General features: G+C 32.1%; 2 protein-coding genes, 1 long non-coding RNA gene and 1 pseudogene across 9 annotated transcripts; 3 read left to right on the top strand and 1 right to left on the bottom strand.

Moving 5' to 3' along the window:
- The first annotated feature begins 1,273 nt into the window (after positions 1–1,273).
- On the top strand, positions 1,274–3,655 carry LOC117125912 (annotated as a pseudogene).
- A 7,339-nt stretch (positions 3,656–10,994) lies between these two features.
- LOC103871820 lies at positions 10,995–14,230 on the top strand. 2 transcript variants are annotated; one of them, XR_004448757.1, is made up of 3 exons: positions 10,995–11,623; positions 11,733–14,123; positions 14,197–14,230. It is a non-coding gene; the product is annotated as an uncharacterized LOC103871820 (long non-coding RNA). The 2 variants fall into 2 exon arrangements; XR_633587.2 differs by lacking the exon at positions 14,197–14,230 and having other exon boundaries at positions 10,998–11,623; positions 11,733–12,230; positions 12,329–12,577.
- LOC103871825 lies at positions 13,130–25,087 on the bottom strand. 6 transcript variants are annotated; one of them, XM_033273987.1, is made up of 11 exons: positions 23,121–25,087; positions 20,912–21,100; positions 20,649–20,819; positions 20,307–20,360; positions 19,840–19,986; positions 15,749–18,162; positions 15,542–15,637; positions 15,325–15,408; positions 15,107–15,243; positions 13,768–15,021; positions 13,130–13,684 (listed from the first exon to the last, which is right to left on the bottom strand). In XM_033273987.1, the coding sequence occupies exons 1-6, from the start codon at positions 23,334–23,336 to the stop codon at positions 17,926–17,928; spliced, it is 1,014 nt and encodes a 337-aa protein (XP_033129878.1). In that variant the 5' UTR covers positions 23,337–25,087; the 3' UTR covers positions 13,130–13,684; positions 13,768–15,021; positions 15,107–15,243; positions 15,325–15,408; positions 15,542–15,637; positions 15,749–17,925. The 6 variants fall into 6 exon arrangements, with proteins under 6 accessions (XP_033129878.1, XP_033129875.1, XP_033129877.1 ...); XM_033273984.1 differs by having other exon boundaries at positions 15,542–18,162; XM_033273986.1 differs by having other exon boundaries at positions 13,768–13,928; positions 14,029–15,021; positions 15,107–18,162.
- On the top strand, positions 17,360–17,683 carry LOC103871824 (ras-related protein RABA5c-like). Its single transcript, XM_009150127.3, has one exon. It carries the CDS (start codon positions 17,360–17,362, stop codon positions 17,681–17,683), a length of 324 nt encoding a protein of 107 aa, XP_009148375.1.
- Positions 25,088–25,326: the final 239 nt, after the last annotated feature.

Here is a 25,326-nt window from a genome sequence, read left to right as displayed (position 1 = left end):
GCAACTCATTATTTAAAATCATTAATTACTATGTATATATCATAATCACATTAGGTAATTCCGTAGGTTTTATTTAAGAAAATAATATTTATTAAATTTTAATTTGATAAATGAATGGTCCACAATGGGCATACTATATAATATAACATTTTCTAGCAATTTAATTATGGACTAACAAAATTCTCAATTGATTTTCAAGCTGCCACATAAACAAATTAACATTCCAGTTACGTGATAACTCAGCATGACATTTTTTTAATCAATACAAACTACATGTTCTAAACTTTTTAAATGTTTCCCTATTAATATATAGAGGATGTTAAACCATTGATCATTAATTTTTAACATAATAATTTTAATAGTTTTAGTAATTTTGTTGTTTTTAATAATTCAAAATATAACATAAATGAAAAATCTATATTTTAATTTTATAGCTAATTTGATTGTTTAATTTATTTTAATAATATAAAATTAAACAAAAACGTTGGATGATATATAAATTATTATCAAATCTTTATTATTAGAATAATTAATTGTTATATATATTAGTCATATTTGGTAATTCCGTAGCTTTTATTTAAGAAAAGATAGTAATTGTACACATCAATTAATTTTATGATTAGTTTAAGGAAAAGTATAATATATACTTAATTAGACCAACATATTTTCTAAAGATTCTGAATTTCATTCTGGTGATGACACGGTTGTAATGTTTCTCAATCTTCTATACTATTATTTGCGAAGTAAATTTTTAGAACCGAGCTCTCACATTAAAAGTTAGAGCTGTGTATATCCTTAATAAATAAAATGTATAACTAAATTAAAAAATAAAAACAAAATTTTAATTTATTTGATTAGATAATTGATTAAAATTACTAATAGTAAGAATTATTCAAAATCTGAAAATATAATTTTAGAAAAAAGATAATTTCTGTATATTTTGTATTGTTATTTAAAAAAAAATTGTTTGGTAAAAAGTTAAAAATATGAATTATATGTAAAAAGTTAAAACATGAATTATATAACTAAATATTAATCAAATAAAATTCTTAATTATATAATTAAAATAGAATATTGAATTATCCAAAATCTAAAAATAATTAAAAAATATAATTTATATATATATATATATATATATTGTATTGTTATCTGAAAAAGTGTTTTAGTACAAAGTTAAAACATAAATTATATAATTAAATATTAATCAAATAAAAAAATTAATTATATAATTAAAAATATAATATTGAGTTATTTTAAGATTTATTTTAGTATAATGAATATAGTGTATAAAGAACTTTTCAAGTACCAAAATAAAAATGCGTAGCTGTCTTCATTTTTTTTTCTATTTTCTTAGAAGAAAACTTTAATTTTATATGCGACACGTCGATCTTTCGTGTTGGACTAGGTTTCAAATGCCTTGATCTCTCTTGTAGATTATTAGGCTTTAACGTTTTAACCCTCCTTGCGTTCAGACGGTTGTAGAAAAACTTTCATTGTAGGAAGAAGCTTCATCTTTCGTCAAAGGCAGCGCACGAAAGCAGCAAACCTGCTTAAATCTTCTGAATATGGCTATGATTGGAAGTCACACGTTCCCAGCTTTGGAAGGCATCTTGTGACATTGACAGAGGAGAAAAATCTTTTCCCTAGTTTGCTTTCCATCATAGAGCAAGGAACTGAAGTTTTAAGGGGAAAAGCTGTGCGCTCTTCGTTGCACTTCTCTGCAAAAATAGTAGGCGGTGGCTAACAAATTTCTTCTGCAAATACAAGATTTCTTCCCGTTGTAGACAGATTAGCCAAAGAAAAAGACAGTTATAAGCAACAATGTCTTGAGGCATTTGTGAATGTAATTGCCCCCATAATTCCGGGTTTGCTGGATACAATAATCAGTAATATTCAGCAGCTAATGACAGGAAGACGCCATGCATGCACCTGTCTCTCCCCTTAACAGTCGAGCTGCCCTAAAGACTAATGTACACTTGTTCCCTGTGGTTCTTCATCTTCTTGGAAGCTCTTCTTTTAAGAACAAAATGGTAACCCAACAAATCCTAACGCAGCTGGCAAATCTTACAAAACTTGTGGAAGCCTCATTTCAGGTCAGTAGTTACAACTTTGCGATGCCTTTTTCATATTACTCTCTTCATTGCCTTATACTCGTCTTAACCATGTTTTATGACACAGTGAACTTTGATAAAGACATACTTGTGCAATTTTTATGCCATGTTATCAGTTTGCAGGGAAGAGATGACTTTCGTATAACCCTTCTTCAAGTTCTAGAATGCATAACAGAAGATGCTCCTCTGGTTACACAAAATGCCGAGATTACTATCCGAGAGATTCTCCCATCTCTGGCTACGATTTACAATGGGAATAACAAAGACGGGGATGATCGGTTTCTATGTTTGAAGATTTGGTTCGATACAGTGACAATTTTCTTAACCGAATGCACCAAAATCGAGCAACAAACCTCTGATGATTTGAAATCAATATCCAACTCTCATTTCCTCCCACTCTACCCTGCACTGATCCAATACCAGCTTTACGCGCAAAAGCTCCTCGTCATGCTAGTTGAGTTAGACTGCATCAGAATACAGTTTCACAATGCTTTGAGTTTCGGAGACTTGTCAAGCGCCAATGTGAACAACGTCAAGCTCAGACTCGCCTTGGCCTCAGCTTTAGAGATGGAAACTAAAGACATGGAAGATTTCCTTGAGCCTCCTTTAAGTCTCTGCAGAGCTTTCCTGCCTACGGTCACTTGGGAACAAGAAAGGTCTCAGCTCAAACTACACAAAAGAGCCAACGCTTTTATCAGAGGCATCTTTTACATGCGCGGTCGATCAAGAAGAATGCATAAGAGACATTGCATATTTCGGTAGCAACATTGGCTTGTTCTTGGACCTCGCGGCTTCTAGAGAAGCAACGACGGGATTTTTAACCACCCTTCCTAAGATCTCATTCACAACTATCCTCGAGATGTGGCGTCAGGAGGAAGAGCACGGAGCTACAATTATTGGTATCGAATAGAATCTTGCATTGTTTGGGTTATGCGTGTAAGCAGTATCTATCGCCGGCGATGATTTTGTCGATATCAGGACATGATGTCTATAAGATCAACGCCATTGTCTCTGAGATGAAGAACTCAGACGTCGCTGGTCTTAATAGCGTCGCTTCGCTGGTTGCTGTGGAGTTGCAGAGGTTGCCTCGTTGAGTTTTGGACTATTCTGATTTCTAAACCAAGGTAACACAGGTTAATGAATAACGAATTGTTTTTTTATTGTTATTTATACAATGAAAAGTATTTCTACATTTCTCGTTGTTAAACTAGGAGTGAGCTGTAGTTTTTGAATATGAAAAGTAGTTCCACGCTTTCTTGAGCAGCTCTGAGACGAGAATTGCTTGTGAATAATTTATATAATATTTTCAGAAGTGTTTTGTAGAGTTTTGCAAATTGGGGTCTTGTTAAACATGTTTGTATGTGTATTTGATAATGTTGTAGTTCCTTAAGGGATCTTTTATATACTAAATCGCAAGTCTACGAATCATAATTTGCCACATAATAAATATTTACAAATTTAAAAAGAAAATTAATTTGAACAAAAGAAAAGCAACCGTATGTTGGTAAAAAAAAAGCAACCGTATAGCAGTTCTAAACCCACTACTGACTACACCAACGATGTTCCACCTTATTTATCTATAGATATTGTTTACTTTTCATGTCTATATAAACAAAGAAACTGTCAATCGATCAGAAACAAAATATGAAAGGATACTCTTTTTTACGAGCATAAGAAGAAGACGAGATCAAAACTTAACCTTCCTTTGACTGAGAGAGATAGATTGGAACTGCGAGGATTGCGAGCCTCCACATGTTATCTCTTTTGAACAGGTAAAGTTTGAATTTCTTCCAAGCAAAATACTAAGTATATCTGCTATCTTCTATAATGCTTCTCTTCGTTATATGTTCGTGTGTTTTTCAATATAATGGTCACTATCCCCTTTTATGCAAATTCTTTTACTGTGTTTTCAAATAAAATTGTTCAAGCGATAAAGATAACATATTCTTTATAACATGCTAATTTTTTATTGTTCACTAGATTTATAATATTAGTTTTTGTAAATGGAGATACCGAATGAATTACTAAATGTAATTAGCCAATGAAAGATAAATCATACAAAAAAGCTTCAAAGTAATATTTATATCAAACAAGCTAATTTGTGGTTAGTTAATGATAAGTGTGTTAACATTCTCTTATATATATCAAAGTTAAATAATACATGTTATTTTAGTTATACATAATTAAAATTTTCTTTTATTTGAAATAAAAAACATTCAAATGTTTTTACCAAAAAAACAAATATTCCCATGCATAGCATGGGCTTAATACTAGTTAGTGTACTAAACAAGAGATATCTCCGCGGGTCAAACAAGGTGGGACTACGGATACTTACTCAAATTATCAGCCCTACATGCAAACCAAATAAGCCAAAATCAGAAACTAAAACCAGAGTAGACAACTTGAAAATGTGCGTACCATTTAAGGATAATTTTTACTATATCCTTACTAATAAAAGGGACCTTTTGAGGCTCCATAGAACGTCCACATCAGCAAAAAAAACTTCTCCCGAAAGATGACACGTGGCATAAAATATAGTTTTACATTTTAATATTACTAATTTTCGAAAATTATAAATAATATGTAAACATACAGCATAAAAAAATAGAAAAACTACATTAAACATATGTAAGACTACCATTTTTCACTAAAAAAAAGACATCTTATCTCCATAATGTAACATTACTATTTTGTAAAAAAAACATTATATATAATTTTGAAAATAATAAATAATATGTAAACATACAACATAAAAAAAGGAAATACTACATTAAACATATGTAAGATTACCATTTTATATTTAAAAATAACAATAATATGTAAACATACAACATGAAAAAAATGGAAAAACTACATTAAACATATGTAAAATTACTATTTTTTACTAAAAAAAAACAGTTTATCTCCATAATGTAACATAACCATTTTATAAAAAAAAGAAAAAAAAACATAAATATAACTATTTGACTATTTGTCCAAATTCTTCTTTAAAACATTGTCGTTTTACATTAAAAATGAAAAAATACATTAATATTTAAACATCTATCTTAAAATATAAAAAATAGATATTAATAAAATATAAAGTATAAGAAAGAGAAATACACAATATATAGAAAAATAAATAATAAGTAAATATTATAAATATATAAATATACGAATTATATATACAATAATAAGTAAATGCAAAATTTTAAAAAAATGGAAAGAGTACATTAAATATTAAACATCTATCTTAAAATGTAAAATACAGATATGAAGTAAATAGAAAGTATAAGAAAAAGAAATACAAAACTTAAAAACAATGGAAAAAATTATATTAAGATTTAAACATCTATCTTAAAATATAAAATATAGATATTACGCAAATAGAAAGTATAAGAAAAAGAAATACACAATTTAAAAAAATAGAAAAAGTACATTAGTATTTAAACATCTATCTTAAAATGTAAATCTATCTTTGAGGCTCCATAGAGCGTCCACATCAGCAAAAAAAACTTCTCCCGAAAGATGACACGTGGCATAAAATATAGTTTTACATTTTAATATTACTAATTTTTGAAAATTATAAATAATATGTAAACATACAGCATAAAAAAAATAGAAAAACTACATTAAACATATGTAAGACTACCATTTTTCACTAAAAAAAAGACATCTTATCTCCATAATGTAACATTACTATTTTGTAAAAAAAAACATTATATATAATTTTGAAAATAATAAATAATATGTAAACATACAACATAAAAAAAGGAAATACTACATTAAACATATGTAAGATTACCATTTTATATTTAAAAATAACAATAATATGTAAACATACAACATGAAAAAAATGGAAAAACTACATTAAACATATGTAAAATTACTATTTTTTACTAAAAAAAAACAGTTTATCTCCATAATGTAACATAACCATTTTATAAAAAAAAGAAAAAAAAACATAAATATAACTATTTGACTATTTGTCCAAATTCTTCTTTAAAACATTGTCGTTTTACGTTAAAAATGAAAAAAATACATTAATATTTAAACATCTATCTTAAAATATAAAAAATAGATATTAATAAAATATAAAGTATAAGAAAGAGAAATACACAATATATAGAAAAATAAATAATAAGTAAATATTATAAATATATAAATATACGAATTATATATACAATAATAAGTAAATGCAAAATTTTAAAAAAATGGAAAGAGTACATTAAATATTAAACATCTATCTTAAAATGTAAAATACAGATATGAAGTAAATAGAAAGTATAAGAAAAAGAAATACACAACTTAAAAACAATGGAAAAAATTATATTAAGATTTAAACATCTATCTTAAAATATAAAATATAGATATTACGCAAATAGAAAGTATAAGAAAAAGAAATACACAATTTAAAAAAATAGAAAAAGTACATTAGTATTTAAACATCTATCTTAAAATGTAAATCTATCTTTGAGGCTCCATAGACGTCCACATCAGCAAAAAAAACTTCTCCCGAAAGATGACACGTGGCATAAAATATAGTTTTACATTTTAATATTACTAATTTTCGAAAATTATAAATAATATGTAAACATACAGCATAAAAAAAAATAGAAAAACTACATTAAACATATGTAAGACTACCATTTTTCACTAAAAAAAAGACATCTTATCTCCATAATGTAACATTACTATTTTTCAAAAAAAACATTATATATAATTTTGAAAATAATAAATAATATGTACACATACAACATAAAAAAAGGAAATACTACATTAAACATATGTAAGATTACCATTTTATATTTAAAAATAACAATAATATGTAAACATACAACATGAAAAAAATGGAAAAACTACATTAAACATATGTAAAATTACTATTTTTTACTAAAAAAAAACAGTTTATCTCCATAATGTAACATAACCATTTTATAAAAAAAAAAAACATATATATAACTATTTGACTATTTGTCCAAATTCTTCTTTAAAACATTGTCGTTTTACATTAAAAATGAAAAAATACATTAATATTTAAACATCTATCTTAAAATATAAAAAATAGATATTAATAAAATATAAAGTATAAGAAAGAGAAATACACAATATATAGAAAAATAAATAATAAGTAAATATTATAAATATATAAATATATGAATTATATATACAATAATAAGTAAATGCAAAATTTTAAAAAAATGGAAAGAGTACATTAAATATTAAACATCTATCTTAAAATGTAAAATACAGATATGAAGTAAATAGAAAGTATAAGAAAAAGAAATACACAACTTAAAAACAATGGAAAAAATTATATTAAGATTTAAACATCTATCTTAAAATATAAAATATAGATATTACGGAAATAGAAAGTATAAGAAAAAGAAATACACAATTTAAAAAAATAGAAAAAGTACATTAGTATTTAAACATCTATCTTAAAATGTAAATCTATCTTTGAGGCTCCATAGAGCGTCCACATCAGCCAAAAAAACTTCTCCCGAAAGATGACACGTGGCATAAAATATAGTTTTACATTTTAATATTACTAATTTTCGAAAATTATAAATAATATCTAAACATACAGCATAAAAAAAATAGAAAAACTACATTAAACATATGTAAGACTACCATTTTTCACTAAAAAAAAGACATCTTATCTCCATAATGTAACATTACTATTTTGTAAAAAAACATTATATATAATTTTGAAAATAATAAATAATATGTAAACATACAACATAAAAAAAGGAAATACTACATTAAACATATGTAAGATTACCATTTTATATTTAAAAATAACTATAATATGTAAACATACAGCATGAAAAAAATGGAAAAACTACATTAAACATATGTAAAATTACTATTTTTTACTAAAAAAAAACAGTTTATCTCCATAATGTAACATAACCATTTTATAAAAAAAAGAAAAAAAACATAAATATAACTATTTGACTATTTGTCCAAATTCTTCTTTAAAACATTGCCGTTTTACATTAAAAATGAAAAAATACATTAATATTTAAACATCTATCTTAAAATATAAAAAATAGATATTAATAAAATATAAAGTATAAGAAAGAGAAATACACAATATATAGAAAAATAAATAATAAGTAAATATTATAAATATATAAATATACGAATTATATATACAATAATAAGTAAATGCAAAATTTTTAAAAAATGGAAAGAGTACATTAAATATTAAACATCTATCTTAAAATGTAAAATACAGATATGAAGTAAATAGAAAGTATAAGAAAAAGAAATACACAACTTAAAAACAATGGAAAAAATTATATTAAGATTTAAACATCTATCTTAAAATATAAAATATAGATATTACGCAAATAGAAAGTATAAGAAAAAGAAATACACAATTTAAAAAAATAGAAAAAGTACATTAGTATTTAAACATCTATCTTAAAATGTAAATCTATCTTAAAATATAAAATTATTAGTAAATAGAAAGTATAAGAAATAGAAATACACAATATAAATAAAAATTAAATATATAATATAAGTAAATACCCAATTTAAAAAATGGAACATTACATTAAGATTTAAAAATATATCTTAAAATTTAAAATATAGATATTACGTAAATAGAAAGTATAACAAATAGAAATATACAATTTAAAAAAAATGGAAAACGTACATTAAGATTTAAACATCTATCTTAAAAAGTAAAATAGAGATATTAAGTAAATAAAAAGTACAAGAAATGAAAATACATATACAGGAAAATATATAATAAGTAAATATGTAAATCTATAATATATGAATTATATATATAATAATAAGTAAATACACAATTTTTTTAAAAAAATGGAAAAAGTTCATTAAGCATTAAACATCTATCTTAAAATATTAAATATATAATATAAGTAAATACACAATTTAAAAAAAAAGGAAAAAGTACATTAAGATTTAAATATCTATTTTAAAATATAAAATATAGATATTACGTAAATAAAAAATATAAGAAATGGAAATAAACATTTTAAAAAAATGGAAAAGTACATTAAGATTTAAACATCTATCTTAAAGGTACATATATCTTAAAATGGTAGTAAGTTATATAAAAATGAAAATACCACATTAAACAAAAAAAATTAAAATGTACTCCCTCCGTTTCAAAATAGATATTGTTTTAGAGAGTTTTTGATGTTTCAAAATAGACGATGTTTTCATATTTCAAGGTATCTGTTAACTTTATCAAAAACTGTGTAACCAATTATATTTTGTAGTATGTTTTGTGATTGGTTGAATAATTTTTAATTTATATTTTAGTGATACCTTTTAGATAAAAAACAAGTGTTTTAATATTTGTGTCCCAACCTAAAACTTCATGTATTTTGAAACAGAGGGAGTCAAGAAAGTCCATACAAAACTCATTATTCCATCAACATCAACCTCATACTATCAAGGAAAACTTCAAAGCACTCGAGCAAAAAAATGGTTCCACCATCAACTATTGTCGTCCCAAAAACCTTTAATGACTTTGAAGGAGATTTTCTATAACAACGAACTTTTTGTTAGGTGGATTCATTGTTGGGAAACCCGCAACTTCCAAAAGCCAAACTTATTCATGGGAATTGAATTGCTTTTCATAGACTCAAAGGTATTCTTACAAATTTAAATTAATCTAATCCATCATTTTATTGTTAATATTCATACTAACTATTTCATGATCAAACTATTACAGTTAATAACCATTCAAGCATTTATCCCAAAACACTTCCTTCCACGCCGAATCAGGTATTGGTTCATGTTGGTTTAGTATTGTTTTTGGTTTATTAACACGTTTAGGATGGTTCTATTGTAAATATAATTTAAGTTGGTTTAGCATATATTATGCTTAAAATAACTTAAATTAAATAATAGTAATATTATGCTTAAAATATAATTTTAAAGAGTTTTCAAATATAGTTTATATAACATTATAGGTGATGAATTTAATTATTAAATTTGTTTATTACTTAAAACTAAGTTATTTTAAAAACATACTGAGTTATAAATATCAATGATGGATTGGTGAGTATAACATGAAGACAAAAATATAAATATTTTATTTTCAAGATAAGAAATTCAGCTTTTACTCAGTTACTCAATATATAATATCTTAAATTATTTTTTTAAAAATATACATAATTTATATATATAGATTAATCTTCCAAACTTAAACTATTATATTATATATGAATAATGTTTTTAAATAAAAATAATTTCTGATTTAAAAAAAAAATTAAAAACAACAAATGGTTATTTTCAAATAATGGATATAATTTACATTATACTATCATTTAACAAGTATTAGATACGTTTTGATATATCATTATTTTCTATTTCCAGAAAATAATAAATTCTTAAACATCAATATCATCTAGGTTAAGTATACGGACAACACAAATTCAAACATCACAAAAAATATTTACATAAACATTATAATACAATAATTTAATCAGAAAATATAATTAAAAAGAATAGTTATATACTTAATATCTGAAAATCAAAGATATTTTTGCTAAAATTGTACTTACCTGGCCAAGGAGATCGACCATCTTTTTACGGATCGATTGATTGTTGAGCATGTGGTCGATCCAAAAATACTCAACAGTTTAATTTAATATCTAAAACATTTTTGTTAACACTCAACAGATAGTTTTGCTAAATATGATAACTAGATAGCCAACAAAATTACAAAAAATATTTAAATAGTAAAAAATATGTTAATTTAACGTGTTAAAATTTAAAAATAAGTTTTAATTATGACATGCATCTTAACATTTATATAAATATATATATCATAACCTAAATATAAATAATTTAACAACTTAAATTAGAAAAAAATAAAAATACCCGGGCGTAGCCCGGGTTAATCCCTAGTTTTGAAAATAAGGAAGCTAGATTTCACTATAATACCTTTTTAACATATGCTACGAAAATTCAAAATGATTATCTTGGCATGTAAGGCCCAATAATATTCGTTAGCCCACTTACATTCTTATCGTAGGAAGTTTTCCCGCAAGTAGCGTAGGTTTCCTAACTGCAGTAATTACAGAGAATCAATCATATAATTCTTTTTGAGAAAGAATCAATCGTATAATTCTTTTTTTTGGTAAAATCAATCATCAATCATATAAATAGAGCGCATATAATTGACATGTACAGAATATGGTAATAACAATATTCCTTGACAGCTCATATGACTTTCAGGTCACTGCATGTGATTAAATTATGATTTGAACAATATATTTTCTTTGACCAAATTTACAAAATAACTTAATTGGTCAAATATATAATAGATATCCTTAATTTACATGTATCGATATGGAAGATCAATAAATAAAATAAAACAGAAATGGAAATTTGTGATTTCCCAAGACTAAAAGTTATATAAATAGAGCTTTTCTGCAAGACATGAAAAGTCAAAAATATGGCAAACACACAAAATTTGGTGGGTTTTTTTCTTGTTGTGATATTAGCAGCTTCAATGTTTAACACCAACATTTTGGTTTCAGGTATATTGAAATTTTACTGTAGTTATTTTGCTTAGTTAGACATGATGGTTTAGAGACAATAATTGAAGAATTAACAGATATCGTATATGTTTTGTGTGGGTTTTTGTAGGTGGGAAGCACGAGGATAAAATCAAGTATACTTACTGCACTGACACTTTATGCTCGGACAGCTACTTACCTCATATGTGCTTTTTTGATTGTACTAGTAAAAGGTTTCAAACCGGAACTTGTATAGTTCCTTCTCCTAATGCTCCCTTAAGATGTTGTTGTGGTAACTTGTAGCCAATCCATCATCTACTTAATAATATAATAAAATGATTTAAGAGCTTCATTTATACTTTTGTAAGTTGGCATGATTACCAATGACTGCAAAATACTACTTTATTATAATGCATACATTAAATTAGTCAACGAAAATACAACTTGTTCTCGTTTGAATCTTCTACAACACACACACACACACACACACACACACAAACGAGCATCATGTATGTCCGTACATCTTATACAAAACGGATTGAAGTAGGAAATTGCAAACACATATGTTTATATTACTTGTGCCACTTGATTTTGATGATGGAGATGACGTGATATTTACAATACCAAGGTTTGTTCTTGCTTTAAGATCTAAAATCCTTATAACTTTTAAGACTTTATCCATGGTTTATGTATGTTTTTGTTTTGTTGGGTTCAAATCTGCGGAAGTTCATGAATCTTGAGACGGTGCCTAGGAAAAGAGCAGTGGTTTTGGATTAGATTGAAAAACTTACTTAACTTTCTCCATGTTTAATTACTATTCACTTGATTCTATAGTAGTTCTTTGTTCAATGTCTATCAAGCTCTTCTTCTTGCGTACATATGAGCTGAAGTAAACGTTGGCCTTTGTGTCATCTCTCAGCAGGCTTCTTAACATCAATCATGTGATCTGATATAGTTTTTTTGAAGTATTACAGATTTGTCAATTTTATTAATAAGATCCCACCAACAAAATTTAAATCAAACACACACAAATTCAAATTCAATTTCTGAAACACAGTGATTTAAGTCACTTCCGATCTAAAGGGTTGAAATGATCCGATCGAATGTATCAACAAACTACTCATTTGTAAAGGTTGGTGAGAAGAGGAACGAGTGTGGGGAAAGGTACGATGCTGGAAACCGCAGTGTTCTATATAAAAACAGAAGAGTTACCAATGATAATGCAGATGCAAGAGAAGATTCTCAAACCAGAAAGCAAGTCTATGTGGTTGATCTTTCTACTGAAGACCCAATGTCAAAATTCATAAAACCCGAATCTGAAGATGGATAGGAATCAATATGCTGGAGAAAAACTGTGAAGATGTTATTGACAAGGGTGTAAACAATAACAGGAGAGGATTCAATGGTATTGGAAGGCAAAAAGAGTCATAGGGAGCTCAGGACATCTGAAGAAACATATTCCAAAGTCAAAAATTCCCAGATTATTTCATCAGATTTCTGCTTCCCGTATAAGTAAGGAGATACAAAAAGATTTGAAAGAGCTTTTTGAAGTTGATTTTAGAGCATTACCTACAAACATGAGGATGCTAAATAACAAGAGACTTTGTTTGCTTTTTACGTACAAACATGAATACTCATCATCAAGCGGTTTGCAAACTATGTACACCAGTGCCTGAACCTAAGCTCACTGTCTAAGCCTCATCCTCTACTGCTTGATCATATGAGGACAGTTTGACCTGGTTCATGTTCCGAACAAAGACTGTGAAAGCATCGTACCTGTCATGTCCATTAGATCTGTAGAATCCAGCTGTTAACTCAGCTTGGTGTAAGAGAGGTAGCACACACCACTTCCGCTGAATGCTGATGAAGCAACGGAGAGGACACGGTCTGCATGGGAGGTGAGAAGAGACGAGTACCAAGTCCACCGGCTGAGAAGAACGAAGTGGAATGAGGCTGGCAGGAGCATCGTGTGGTCCACCAAGTCCCCAAAGAGGGTTCCCACCAGAGAGATTCGTCTCGAGTTGGTGAGAAGGATACCTTAGCTGAGCTCCCCGTCTGGTCCCATACCGCTAATGTGATTCCCTGTAAACACACATGATCTAAAATCAGAAACTGAAACCAGAGTGGAGTAGACATACTGAGAGAATGAAAGTGCAAAACAATACCGTGATTGTGTTACCCATGTAGTCTGAGAAAGCAGACGCAGAAACCTCCATAGGAGTCTTCCCATCAAAAACAGGAGCATCATCAACTCCAAACGACAAGCAATCTTCTTAACAATCTCCGCCACAGCTAAACCCCGAGCTCCCTGCGTGTTAATTCTGGTCTGCAGATTGAAGGACATCTATAAATTGACGGCGTTAAGTCAACGTGCAATTGAAAACACCGTCAAAGGTAAAAGTAAAGTTAACGGAGAGATATTACACGGATCCCCAGAATAGTAAAAAGATTTCACAGTTTCACAAATCTAATCCGGGACTCCTCTGATTCCTCCGGCGAAGGAGAAGACTCAGTCGACGATGTCATCTTCATTGTCCATCGGGGATGATAGCGGCCGGGAAAAGATCTCCACGGGAGATAACGGCGGAGAAGAGTCCGAAAAATCAGTTTAGCACACCAACCAAAACACAAACACAAAGAATCAAACATGTTTCCATTAACCAAAGCGAATCAGTTTAGGTTTCTTGACAAGTACGCAAGCGCCTGAAGCCTGAGTCATCGATATTCTCACATAGCTTGAGGTCCAAGTAAGCTAGTTTCTTGCAGCAGCGAGTAATTGCAGCAAGACCAGTACCAGTTATTTTCTTTACCCCTCGCAGTTCAAGGTGACTTAAGGGCTGTTCGTTTGGTTGCCGCAGGTACCGGCGGCAGCGGCAGCGTCAACATTCTGCGTCAACTCTTGTTCGTTTCGTTGACGCAGGAACCGGCGGCAGCGGCAGCGTCCGAACGCTGCGTCCTGCGGCTGACGCCGATAAAACCTGCGGTCGCGATATGATATGCGGCAGCGGCAGCGGCAGCGTCAGCGTCTGCGAAACGAACAACAACTGTCCTCATTGACGCTGCTGCCGCTGCCGCCGAAACCTGCGGCAACCAAACGAACAGGGCTTTAGATGTATTTTTTCAACCCCAGCGTCTGTTAGTTCACCCGCAGGACGACCGCAGGTTTTATCTGCGTCAGCCCAGCCGCAGGACGCGGCGTCAGACGCATGCTGCATCAACGAAACGAACAAGAGTTGACGCAGAATGTTGACGCTGCCGCTGCCGCCGGTACCTGCGGCAACCAAACGAACAGCCCTTTAGATATATTTTTTCAACCCCAGCGTCTGTTAGTTCACCCGCAGCAGGATAGAATGAGCCGGTTCAAGCTCTTGCAACCTCTTGATATAGCTGCTAAACCGTCATCTCCAAAACCAGCCCAGCTGCACTCAAAAATCAAAAATCGAAATTAAAACACTTTCCATCAAGAATAAGCTCAAACATTGTTCTACAAGGAATGTTAATTACCGGTATAGATCAAGTTCTAGAAGCTTCGAACATTTGGAGCCGATATGAAAGATCCCTTTGTCTGAGATATTTGCGCAGAGGCCAAGTTTCAATCTTAGAAGACGCGAACATTTTGAGATATACTCATTACTCAAGCCCTGTGGCCAAAGAAAAATACCATAACTGATAAGATCAAGAAACACATTTAGAGTTTCATTTGACATGTATCTTCTCTTTACCTCTATCATTAACGCCATCACAGTCAGTAAGATAGAGCTCTCAAAGACGCTTGGAGTAACATCCGAACGATTGAAGACCTTTTTCTGTTATCAAATGACAAGACTCTAACTGTAAACTCTCCAAGTTCAGACAAGACTGAACAACAGCAGAGATGGCTGCATCCAATTTCTAAAACACTGACAATTAGTCTAATTAAGGCATGGATTATGAACTTACGGATATACAGTGACTAGCTTTAAGGTTTTGAAGATCAGGATGGCCTTTGAGTATGGAGATTAAGCTGGACGAACTCATGCTTGTGACATCAATCTCCTGTTTATAGTTCTTACCAGTTAATAAATAATCTTAAATTGATTAAAGCTTCAAAATAGTACCATTCTCAAGATACTGTAACCAAGCATCATCTATCAAGGGGCAGCTTACCATGTATAAAACCTCGAGCTTTGGTAGTAAAGCAATAGAGCGGACTGAATCATTCGTGATCTGAACCAAATGACAGCCAAGATAGAAAAACTTTACACCCATACGTATCAAAGTTTTCAACTTATGCCACTCGAATAACTAAAACAGAGTAAAGAGAGAAGCTCTGAGACGAACCTTAAGATACGAAACATCAGAGAGACTTCAACTCTTTACATTTCTTACAGAGAAGATCAAAATCCCAAGATCAGAGGTCTCCATACACCATTTCAAACTAATCTTTTCTCATTTATGCTTACAGAGAACTTTTTTTTTTTTTTGAACAACGGTTATCATATTAAAAAACGGAAAAAAGGAGCTGGGCCCGTAGGCAGGTTTTAAACAGAGGAAATTAAACAGCCATGGGCCTGAAGGGCCTGTTTTGCTAAGAAATCAGTTTCCCTGTTCTGAGAACGAGGGATGAACTGGAACCCGATAGAGACGAAGAGAGAAGAGAGGCGATCGATGTCTTGGAGAACGCCGTAGACCTCTTTGATCTGACTCTTGTTGACGATAGCTCTGATGAGCGTTTGGCAATCCGAGAAGACAGTTGTGGATTGTACTCCCGCTTTGATCAATTCCTCAATGCCGTTCCGGAGAGCGAGTGATTCGGCCATAAGGGGAGAGTTGACGTTGTCGAAGATCTGTGAACCTGATCGGGCATGGTGCGGGAGGTGTTTGTTAAGGATCCATGCAGATCCCGCTCGCTTAGCTGTGGAGTCCCAGGCGGCATCGACGAAACAGGGGTTCTCAGTATCTAGACTAATATTTTACAACACAAACGATTAAAGTACTACACACATATATTATATGACTTGTGCTACAAGATGATAACTAGACAACAACATAAACGCCCAAAAACAAAAATAGAATAGCTAACGGATCACTCCGAAAGGAGGATGATCGTAGTGGCCCTGGCCGTGGCCCTCCGTAGTAAAAATGGTTTCCGCAGCCACTAGGCCCTCTACCATGCGTCTTCGCAGCCGTGTACGAGTCGGGCTGCATCGCTCCTAACTGGAAGTCTAGAGGCGGCAGAAAGGACCGGTTCTTCTCAGCAATCTGCATGTTGCAGACATATGCTGCTTTCCTGAATCCTTTGCGTGGAAATGCTCCGGAACCCATTTGCGTAATATTGCTCAACCCGGTGCGGGTTAACGTGCTATTTCTCCACGAGAACTATCGTATAGCATCAGATGTCCACGAAACTATGACCTCATGCTATATTTACATGAACTGAATATTACAAATGTATTTCTCCCCAAATTAAGAGTTACAGTCTTATTTCTCCCCGAACTATTGATTTTGACCTTAATTATACATAAAACATGATTTTGATTGGTTTATTATTTATCAAACCATATAAACTAACTAAACCAAACAAAAAACTCAATTTTAATTAAACCAGAACTTTTAACTCAAAAAAAAAATTAAACCAGACCCCACCCGACCCAATCTGACCCATTGTTCTCTTCTTCTTCACCCGACAAATTAAACCATACACACACACACTCTCTCTCTTTTTCTATCTCTTGAACAGAGAGCACAGAAGAAGTTAGAGGAAATTAAGGCGAAGATATGTCGGAAAATGAGAGAGGTGAAGACTTTATCGTCGGCAAATCCAATCTCCTCACCCGCTACGCTCGCAACAAGTTCAACACGAACTCAAAAGCCATCATTGGCGTCGAGTTTCAGACTCAGAGCATGCTCATCTCCGGTAAAAAGGTCAAAACTCAGATTTGGGAGACCGTAGGTCAAGAACGCTTCCGCGCTGTCACTCCCGCCTATTACCGTAGAGCCGTCGGAGCATTCATCGTCTATGGCATCACTCGCATCTCAACCTTCGAGAACGTTGGTGGCTCGATGAGCTCAACAGTAGGTTCTCTTCTCTGTTTCAATTGAAACTTTGGGTGAAGAAGAAGAGAACAATGGATCGGGTGGGGTCTGGTTTATTTTTCTTTTTGAGTCAAATGGTTTGGTTTAACTAAAACTGGGTTTTTGTTAGGTTCTTAACTGGTTTATGTCGTTTGGTAAATAATAAACCAATCAAAATCATGGTTTATGTATAATTAAGTTCAAAATCAATGAATCGGGGAGAAATAAGATGGTAACTTTTAATTCGGAGAGAAATACATTTGTAATATTCAGTTCATGTATATATAGCACGAGATCATAGTTCCGTGGACATTTGATGCTATACGATAGTTCTCGTGGGGAAATAACACGTTAACCCACCCGGTGCTGTTGATATATAAAACTTCCCCGCCCCACTGTACTTTGGAGGCGTGAGCCGACAGTGTCGTGAATAGTTCGACGGGCCAGTAACCGATCGGGACAACATTCAGGCCCATCCCCAACCACCAATGGCCTGAAAGTGGATCCTGCAAATTTTGTTTCTTTAATTGTTAGCAAACATTAAACCAAATCAAATGCAATGAAATATATGAGAGCAGTAATAATAACAATCAAACTTGAAAGTGCATTCTTTATTATACATGCCTAGGAGTATTAAAAAGGAATATCAACTATATGGGGGGGGGGGGGGGGGTTAAATTATGAACCCTTGCCGGTCAGTGATCAATAATGATCTATTTGTCCTCAATATGACCAAATATAACAGACGGAAACCAAATAGGAATAGTTGTTTGAACGAATCTTCACTAAAATGATAAACAAAAGAATCTAGATAGGCGAGTTTTAAAAGCTTGAAGAGAGTTGCGTTAGCTAAGGTATCAGCTTCAAGAGTTATACGCGAATTGAGCAGCATAACAATGGTCTTGGAGTCGGAGAACACTCCCAATGTTCGAAATCCAGACGTGACTGCCACACTAAGTGCAGCTTGCAACAAGAGCAGAAGAGACAAACTTGCCATCCACATGATTGGAAAAGATCCACCCCCCCATTCCATGCAGCATACACGAAACAAGATAAACCAGTACCGAGAGTACAGAATAGGAGCTCTATAAGGCCGGAGATTTCACCAACAATTGGGGCTTCATGCAAAAGAACGAGAGCTTCCAAGGAAGCTTTAAGGATCACCTCTTCCACAGTAAAATGGAAAGAGAAGTTTTGTTTCCATATGATCCAGGGATGAAAGCGAAGGTAAAATAACATGTTGGAGGAAATGAAGTTACGGAAGGTGAAGATGGATTGTCTATTGCAGGTATTGGATCCAATACCTGGGACATTTGATATAACACACGAAGTTCAGTTTCTGGAGCTCCACATCCAAACTTGTTGACCGCAAGTTCATTCTCACAAAAGAGAGCATTACTTCATCATGCTCTCTAAAAGAGGTGCGGAGGATCGTCCAGATGTTCTGAATCCAATCGAAATCAAAAGCATATCCTATGATCAGCCAAACTCAAAGATCTCTCTCATACCCTATGACCACTAGGGTTAAGGCTTTTAATCTGAGGTAAGTGGCCGGCATAATTGGATCAGCGACACATGTATTTAGAGAGCAAGGGGGAGGAAGGCGTGGTTGCTAGGAGGAGATCCATGGTTCCGACCCAATATTGATGTCCATACCTAATGAAGATGCAGTGACGTGGGGCACAAGCGAATAAGGTGTTGAACTTCATTAGAGATGGCAAAAGAAAGGAGAGGGAAGAAGTGGACGGCAAGTCAACACACATCACCTTCCCTCCTTTTCTTCACTTGTGCCTCCCAAGTCCCAAAACCCCAAGGAGATGGTAAGACCACAGTTGTAGGCTGTGTTCGAAAGTAAGAGAGAGAGACGAATGAACTGAATTGGGGTGTAGCCGAGCCAAGTTATGGTCATAGGATCGAATATGAGGGAGTTGAAAGGAGAAGAGGGGGGGGGGGGGGGGGGGGGGGGGGGGAATGAGAATTAAATGGGCACGAAGTTCACAATAGAGAAGGTCAATGACATGGAGGAGAGGCGTTACAGAGGAGCTAAGATACCACTGAATGCTAGCCCAGAGTATCAAAGTGCCCAATTAAAGATTATGTGGGAGCATTTGGTTACTCGTTTTTTTTTGGTTAACAGTTACTCTTAAAATGACTTTATAAGTAATACTGTAATAGTAACTGACCTTCCAAATCTGCAAGGTTATATCGAACTGGTCTCCCCCAAATGTCGAAGTCCCGGTGATTGCTCCACCTAGGACGACGTGCCTGTTGACGTGTACGAACCCTTTGCAATAGTGGTTGTAACACCCGCTGCTAATATATGCATCTATCTGAAATTTATAAAGACTCAACCAAATAAAATCGTATTAGTTGTTACGTTTCAGATTTACACAGACTATTTCATGTCAGTATTCAAACAACGAGATGGTTTTTTACTACCCTTGATTTCTTTATCTTACTTCTTACATGTCTCGTTTCACATGGTTCCTATGATTCTAGAAGCCCAATAACTTTGCTAACCTTTTTCTTTCTTTTGAAACTAAATTAATGAACATTGTAAACCGTACTTATGAGGTATGACCAAAGATAAAAAGCACACTACACGTCAAATCATTCAGGTATTAGAAAGCAAAAAAAGGAGAAAACTTACCGTCCAATATGTGAACAGTCTAGCTTGTCGATCGCCATACTTGTTCGGGTACACCTAAGTAACATGAAATTGAAGAATAAAGTCTATGATTAAGTCATTTGAACGAGTCTCGGTTAAGTTTAACGAGTCTTTGGTTTGTTTCCTACATTTTCGGAGTCAATAAGTTGAGCTGATCAAGTCAGTTTATTAGAGCTTTTCTACTAGTTAGTTTCTCAGTCATTTGTTTCATGTAAAGATCTATTTAATATCGTCATTCTTCATTGAATAAAGCAAGCACTCTTTCAGTATTTAAGTGTTTTAAAAGTTACAGAAACAACATAAATTGTATATTCGATAAGTTACCTGCCAACCCGTCTCAAGCGTGTTGAGGTCGTTGTGTTTGTAATTCCCGGACGTTACCCAGATTTGGGCCAGACTGAAGTCGTCCGCTGACTCCACCACGGGGTTCCAGACGTTCAAAGTGGCTTTGGTTCCATAGATGGGTAGATCTGCTTCCACGAACCCTACAGCGTACTATTTTCACCAAAAAACACTCTTATTCATGTTGGGAATAGTAATATATGTTGAACTAATCACACTATTCTAACCGAATGAAAAACACTCGCCTGATGTCCTTTTGTGGCTCTTTCTGCGGCATCGGGAATCAGGGGGCCGTACTTCCCCTGTGAAAGCTCAGCTTCAGCTTCAACTCTTTGTACAGGAACTGTTCCTTGGGGGCACGCTGTTCCATTGCGATGCCAGACTTGCCAGCCAAATCCTCCATCTTCTGTTTTCGTCATGCCGCTGGGGTAATCCTGTAAAGACAACAAAAATGGAGTTAGACATGAAAAGATAATCATGATATTTGTTCTTAGCCCAAACCAGTTTGGGGTTATTGAGATGATATATGTTTTATCTGTGTTGGAGACAACAATATTAATTCTCTGTATCCGAATCGTGTTACCAACTTCAAACACTCATCAAATCATTAAACGGTGTGGTTTTGGTGAAGTCATTAGTTAAACTAAGGTTTGAAAGTATCAAGAGGGATTGTGGAGTATTGAGCTGTGAAGATGAATACGATAGTGTCGATCATGTTTAATGATTTAAATAGCTTTGTATTCATTGGAAATATCTAAGTGTGAGAATGTTGGAACAAGGAACAACCAGACTTCATTGGAATGGAGGATTTGGAGAAAAGAGATGTTGGATAAGCTTGAAATAGCTTGTGATGCAAGTCACCTAATCCTATTATGTTATGATTATCTATAAGGATTAGGAAATATCTAAGTGTGTTATTACTAATGAGTTAAAGATAAGTAAAGTGTTATATAAGGAGATATCAATGTGTGGTATAACTTATGATGTGAGCTTTAGTTTTAAGATTATTTTCTAAAGCAATAATAGTTGAGTTCTTATTAACATTGTGTGTGTGATCTCGACTTTGATATCGAGTGTGTGTGAACTTGTCTTGAGACAATAGTTAAGAGTTGGTAATAGTGGGTAAGAGTGCTAGTGGTTAAAACAAGTTGCTTATCTTTGCTTGTAACCTTAATCTAGTGCCTAAAGTAAAGGTATAGACAAGTGAGTTGTTAAGTCTAGAGTCCCAAGTAATTGAGCTGTAGTAAGTATCTGATAAAACTACTATAAGTATGTGTGTATTGTGCTGTAACTTGTAAGAATGTATCCAATGCTAATAGAAAAGAGTTGAAGAACGATTAACAATGTAAACATCCAACGAGTTCTCGCTTCAAGAGTGTTTATATCTTTGTATCATGACAAAGGCTAGAGCGTAAAGAAAGAATAAACCAAAGCTTGTGTTATGTACACAAACAACACAAGTAAAGAGAAAAACAGAGAGCAAAGAGAACAAAACAGAGAAGAGCTGGCCGTGAGTGAGGCCAAGCCAAAAATCTCAATAGCTGTGAAGATGAAGGTGATTGAAATGATGAAATGGAGTTTACGAAAGAAAACAAAAACTGTTATAAGACCGGTACTGTTTTCACAATCGTTAGCATTTCAGGAATGTCCAAAACTTGTTATGCATTCAGCATGACAATCAATCAGGCTCATCTCAAGATAACTAGGAGCTTAAAGAAGTTCCATGAAAGTCGTTAAGAATGCTACATTTGAAGGAAATAATATTAAGGATCAATCATCATTATGATTGATTAGGAATATCTTCATATATGGTTACAATATATATTAGCATTAACTACTAATGTTATACCCTAGTATCCCCTCTTGTATATAACTTGTCTCTGTACAATACAATGAATATACATTCGATACTACTCTTACAAATAACAAGATATCAGAATAAGCTAGAGAAGAGGTGCCACATGCGTATTAGTGGTCATATGGTATGAAGCTAGTATAAAGTTAACGAGCATTGGGTTTCAAATCTTCTGGTGGAGTTTTGTTGTTTACAGATTGTTTGGATTCAGGGTTTGTGTCAAAAGTCTATCTGGCAAATTGAGTGGCTTGTTCTGTTCTCGTAACAGCTATACAAAGAGGAGTTCAAAACATTTCTGATACAAAAACGTTTGAATAAGGGTCACAGATAAGTCAAAGACGGTTTCAGTAAGTTGAAGAAGGGACTGTGTCAAAATTATTCCTAGCAAGGTTGAAATTTAATTAAGTGGCAGGTTCCATTATTAACATTGGCGTAAAAGTTTGTCTTCAGAACTGGGATTGTTTGTAAGTTTGAAACATATGTGATTCAGTGAAGAAGTTGAGCTTGACAATGTGTAGCACCTCGTGTTTGATTTTAAGGTTTCGCCTAATACAAAAGCCTTTAAAAGACTCCTCGCTATAAACACAAGCAAAACATACCTGGAAAACGTGTTTTTTCAACAGAGGATTGTTTAAAGAGGGCTGATCCAGTGTGTTGATGCACTCTATGATATCTCCGTCAGGGCTATGAATTGTCAAGACCGGTGCGCATGCTGAAAGTGGGCAGAAAGTGAGTAGCAAAACCGCAACTGTGATCACACTCTTGGTTCCTTTCTTTCTAACTCGAACATTTAGTGCATCTTTCAAACTCGTCATATATCTCGTTTCGCCTCAGAAAGTCCCTCCGGATCCTTCTACTAGAAACATTTGAAAGTAAACGTTGATCTAAGTGGCATTAACACCCATGGGGTCTGTGCACCATTATAAATTTTACTTTATCCATTTTGGGAAATCCCCCAAAATAGAAACCTTTGACGAAAATAGCAACCACCACTCTCCGTGGACCCGAAACTTTTGTTTTGTTTTCTTCTGATATTTGTGAATATATGTGTTATCAAAAGCAACCATATTGCAATGTAATTGTATAATAAGGTATACATATAATTCAAACTAATTTATTTGATTAATATGGTAAACTTATCACTTATATTTAAAATGTTTAGTATAATTTTTTCCATGCAAAATTTCAGTCAGATATTCTTTTCCTACCACTAAAGACAAAACCTATTATCAAAATAGCTAGGGCTGCGCAAAAAATATGAATCCGAAAAAGTAGTACCAAGTCGGAACCAAAATTGATTAAATATCCCAAGGAATACAAAATTTTGGTATCTAGAGAATCAAAACCGAACTCGATCCGAATATGAGTATTTCGAGTATCCGAATATATCTATAATATATTTATGTACCTAAATATATTAATTATTTTAGATTTAATGTATATTAAAAGACATCCAAATCTATAAGATAGATTTAAGTTGTCCAAAATTCTTGAAAATATATACAATTAGTCAAAAGTAAATGTCTAAAACACTAAAAATACTTGAAATATATATAAATTTTCTATCCAAATATTCAAACCAACCCAATTTATATGTTAAATTTACGTATTTTGATATATGTTATTCAAATTTATATGTAATATATTATTTTATTTATATATTTTGAGATATATAAAGTATATAATGAATTTTAAAAAATTTAAATAAATGGGTTATCCGAATCCAAACCAAACCCGCAAAGATCCGAACCCAAACCGAAATTTAGAAATATTCGAATGGGGCTGAAATCTTTAACCCTGAAAATCTGAAACCCGAATAGATCCGTTAGGATACCCGAAATCCTAGAAATAGCTTTTAGTCAAAAAAAAAAACTATTATCGAAATAGATTAGAAATGATTAATGGCACTGACATGGAGGGTCTACTATAGTGAAAATATGAATTGTAGAGAGAATGAGAAAAAAACTTTTCAAACGTACTTCACGTACAAGAAATATTGAAAAGATGATCTTTTTCGAAGAGCAATCACAACGTGAGGTTTTTATCCCAGTATTCAGACAAAAAAAAATAACATCTGAAAAACACAAGTAAAGAAGAGAGGAGAATATGATGTCAAAAAAAAAAAAGAAGAGAGGAGAATATCTTAACAAACTTTTTAAAGCATCCGTTGTCCACTGAATCTAACCCATAAATAATATCATATATTAGTTAGATAATTAATAAAAATAAAAGTTGAGTCACGAGAAAGACTGGTTTACAGTTTCTAATTTCGAGTAACATATCTGCTTTTGTATTTTTTTTTTCTCGGCTCAATAAGGTATTATACAAAATAAGAGTGAAATTTAAATGAACTGCTGGTGCTGCAAATACTGCCAAGATACTTCGAACCACATATTCATTTGCAGTGCTTTTAGCTTTTGTTAAAACTAAAATACAATTATTTAACTAAAATAATCTTATATAATATATTACTAGATTTCCACCCGCACAACCGTGCGGGTATATATTTTCACATTTATATATATAGATATTTGTTTTACATAATTATTATATATTTTTAATGTTATTCACATATTTAAATGTTTGTATAATTATGCCAAATATAATAATTTTATAGTTTTCATGCTGTAAATTAAAATCATCACATATATATGTTGTTTATTATATATTTATCCTATTGAATTTGCGTTTGATTACTAAACTATTTTTTTAATGCATGAAACAACATATATGAAAACAATTTTGTTTTTAATTTATTATAATCATGATCCGTAATTCAAATCGCTAGATTTTTTTAGTAATTTT

This window comes from Brassica rapa, chromosome A06 (assembly GCF_000309985.2).
Source record: "Brassica rapa cultivar Chiifu-401-42 chromosome A06, CAAS_Brap_v3.01, whole genome shotgun sequence".
NCBI classification, from domain to species: domain Eukaryota; kingdom Viridiplantae; phylum Streptophyta; class Magnoliopsida; order Brassicales; family Brassicaceae; genus Brassica; species Brassica rapa.
Note: the sequence above shows the minus strand (reverse complement) of the source record. Positions and strands in the feature narration are given on the sequence as shown.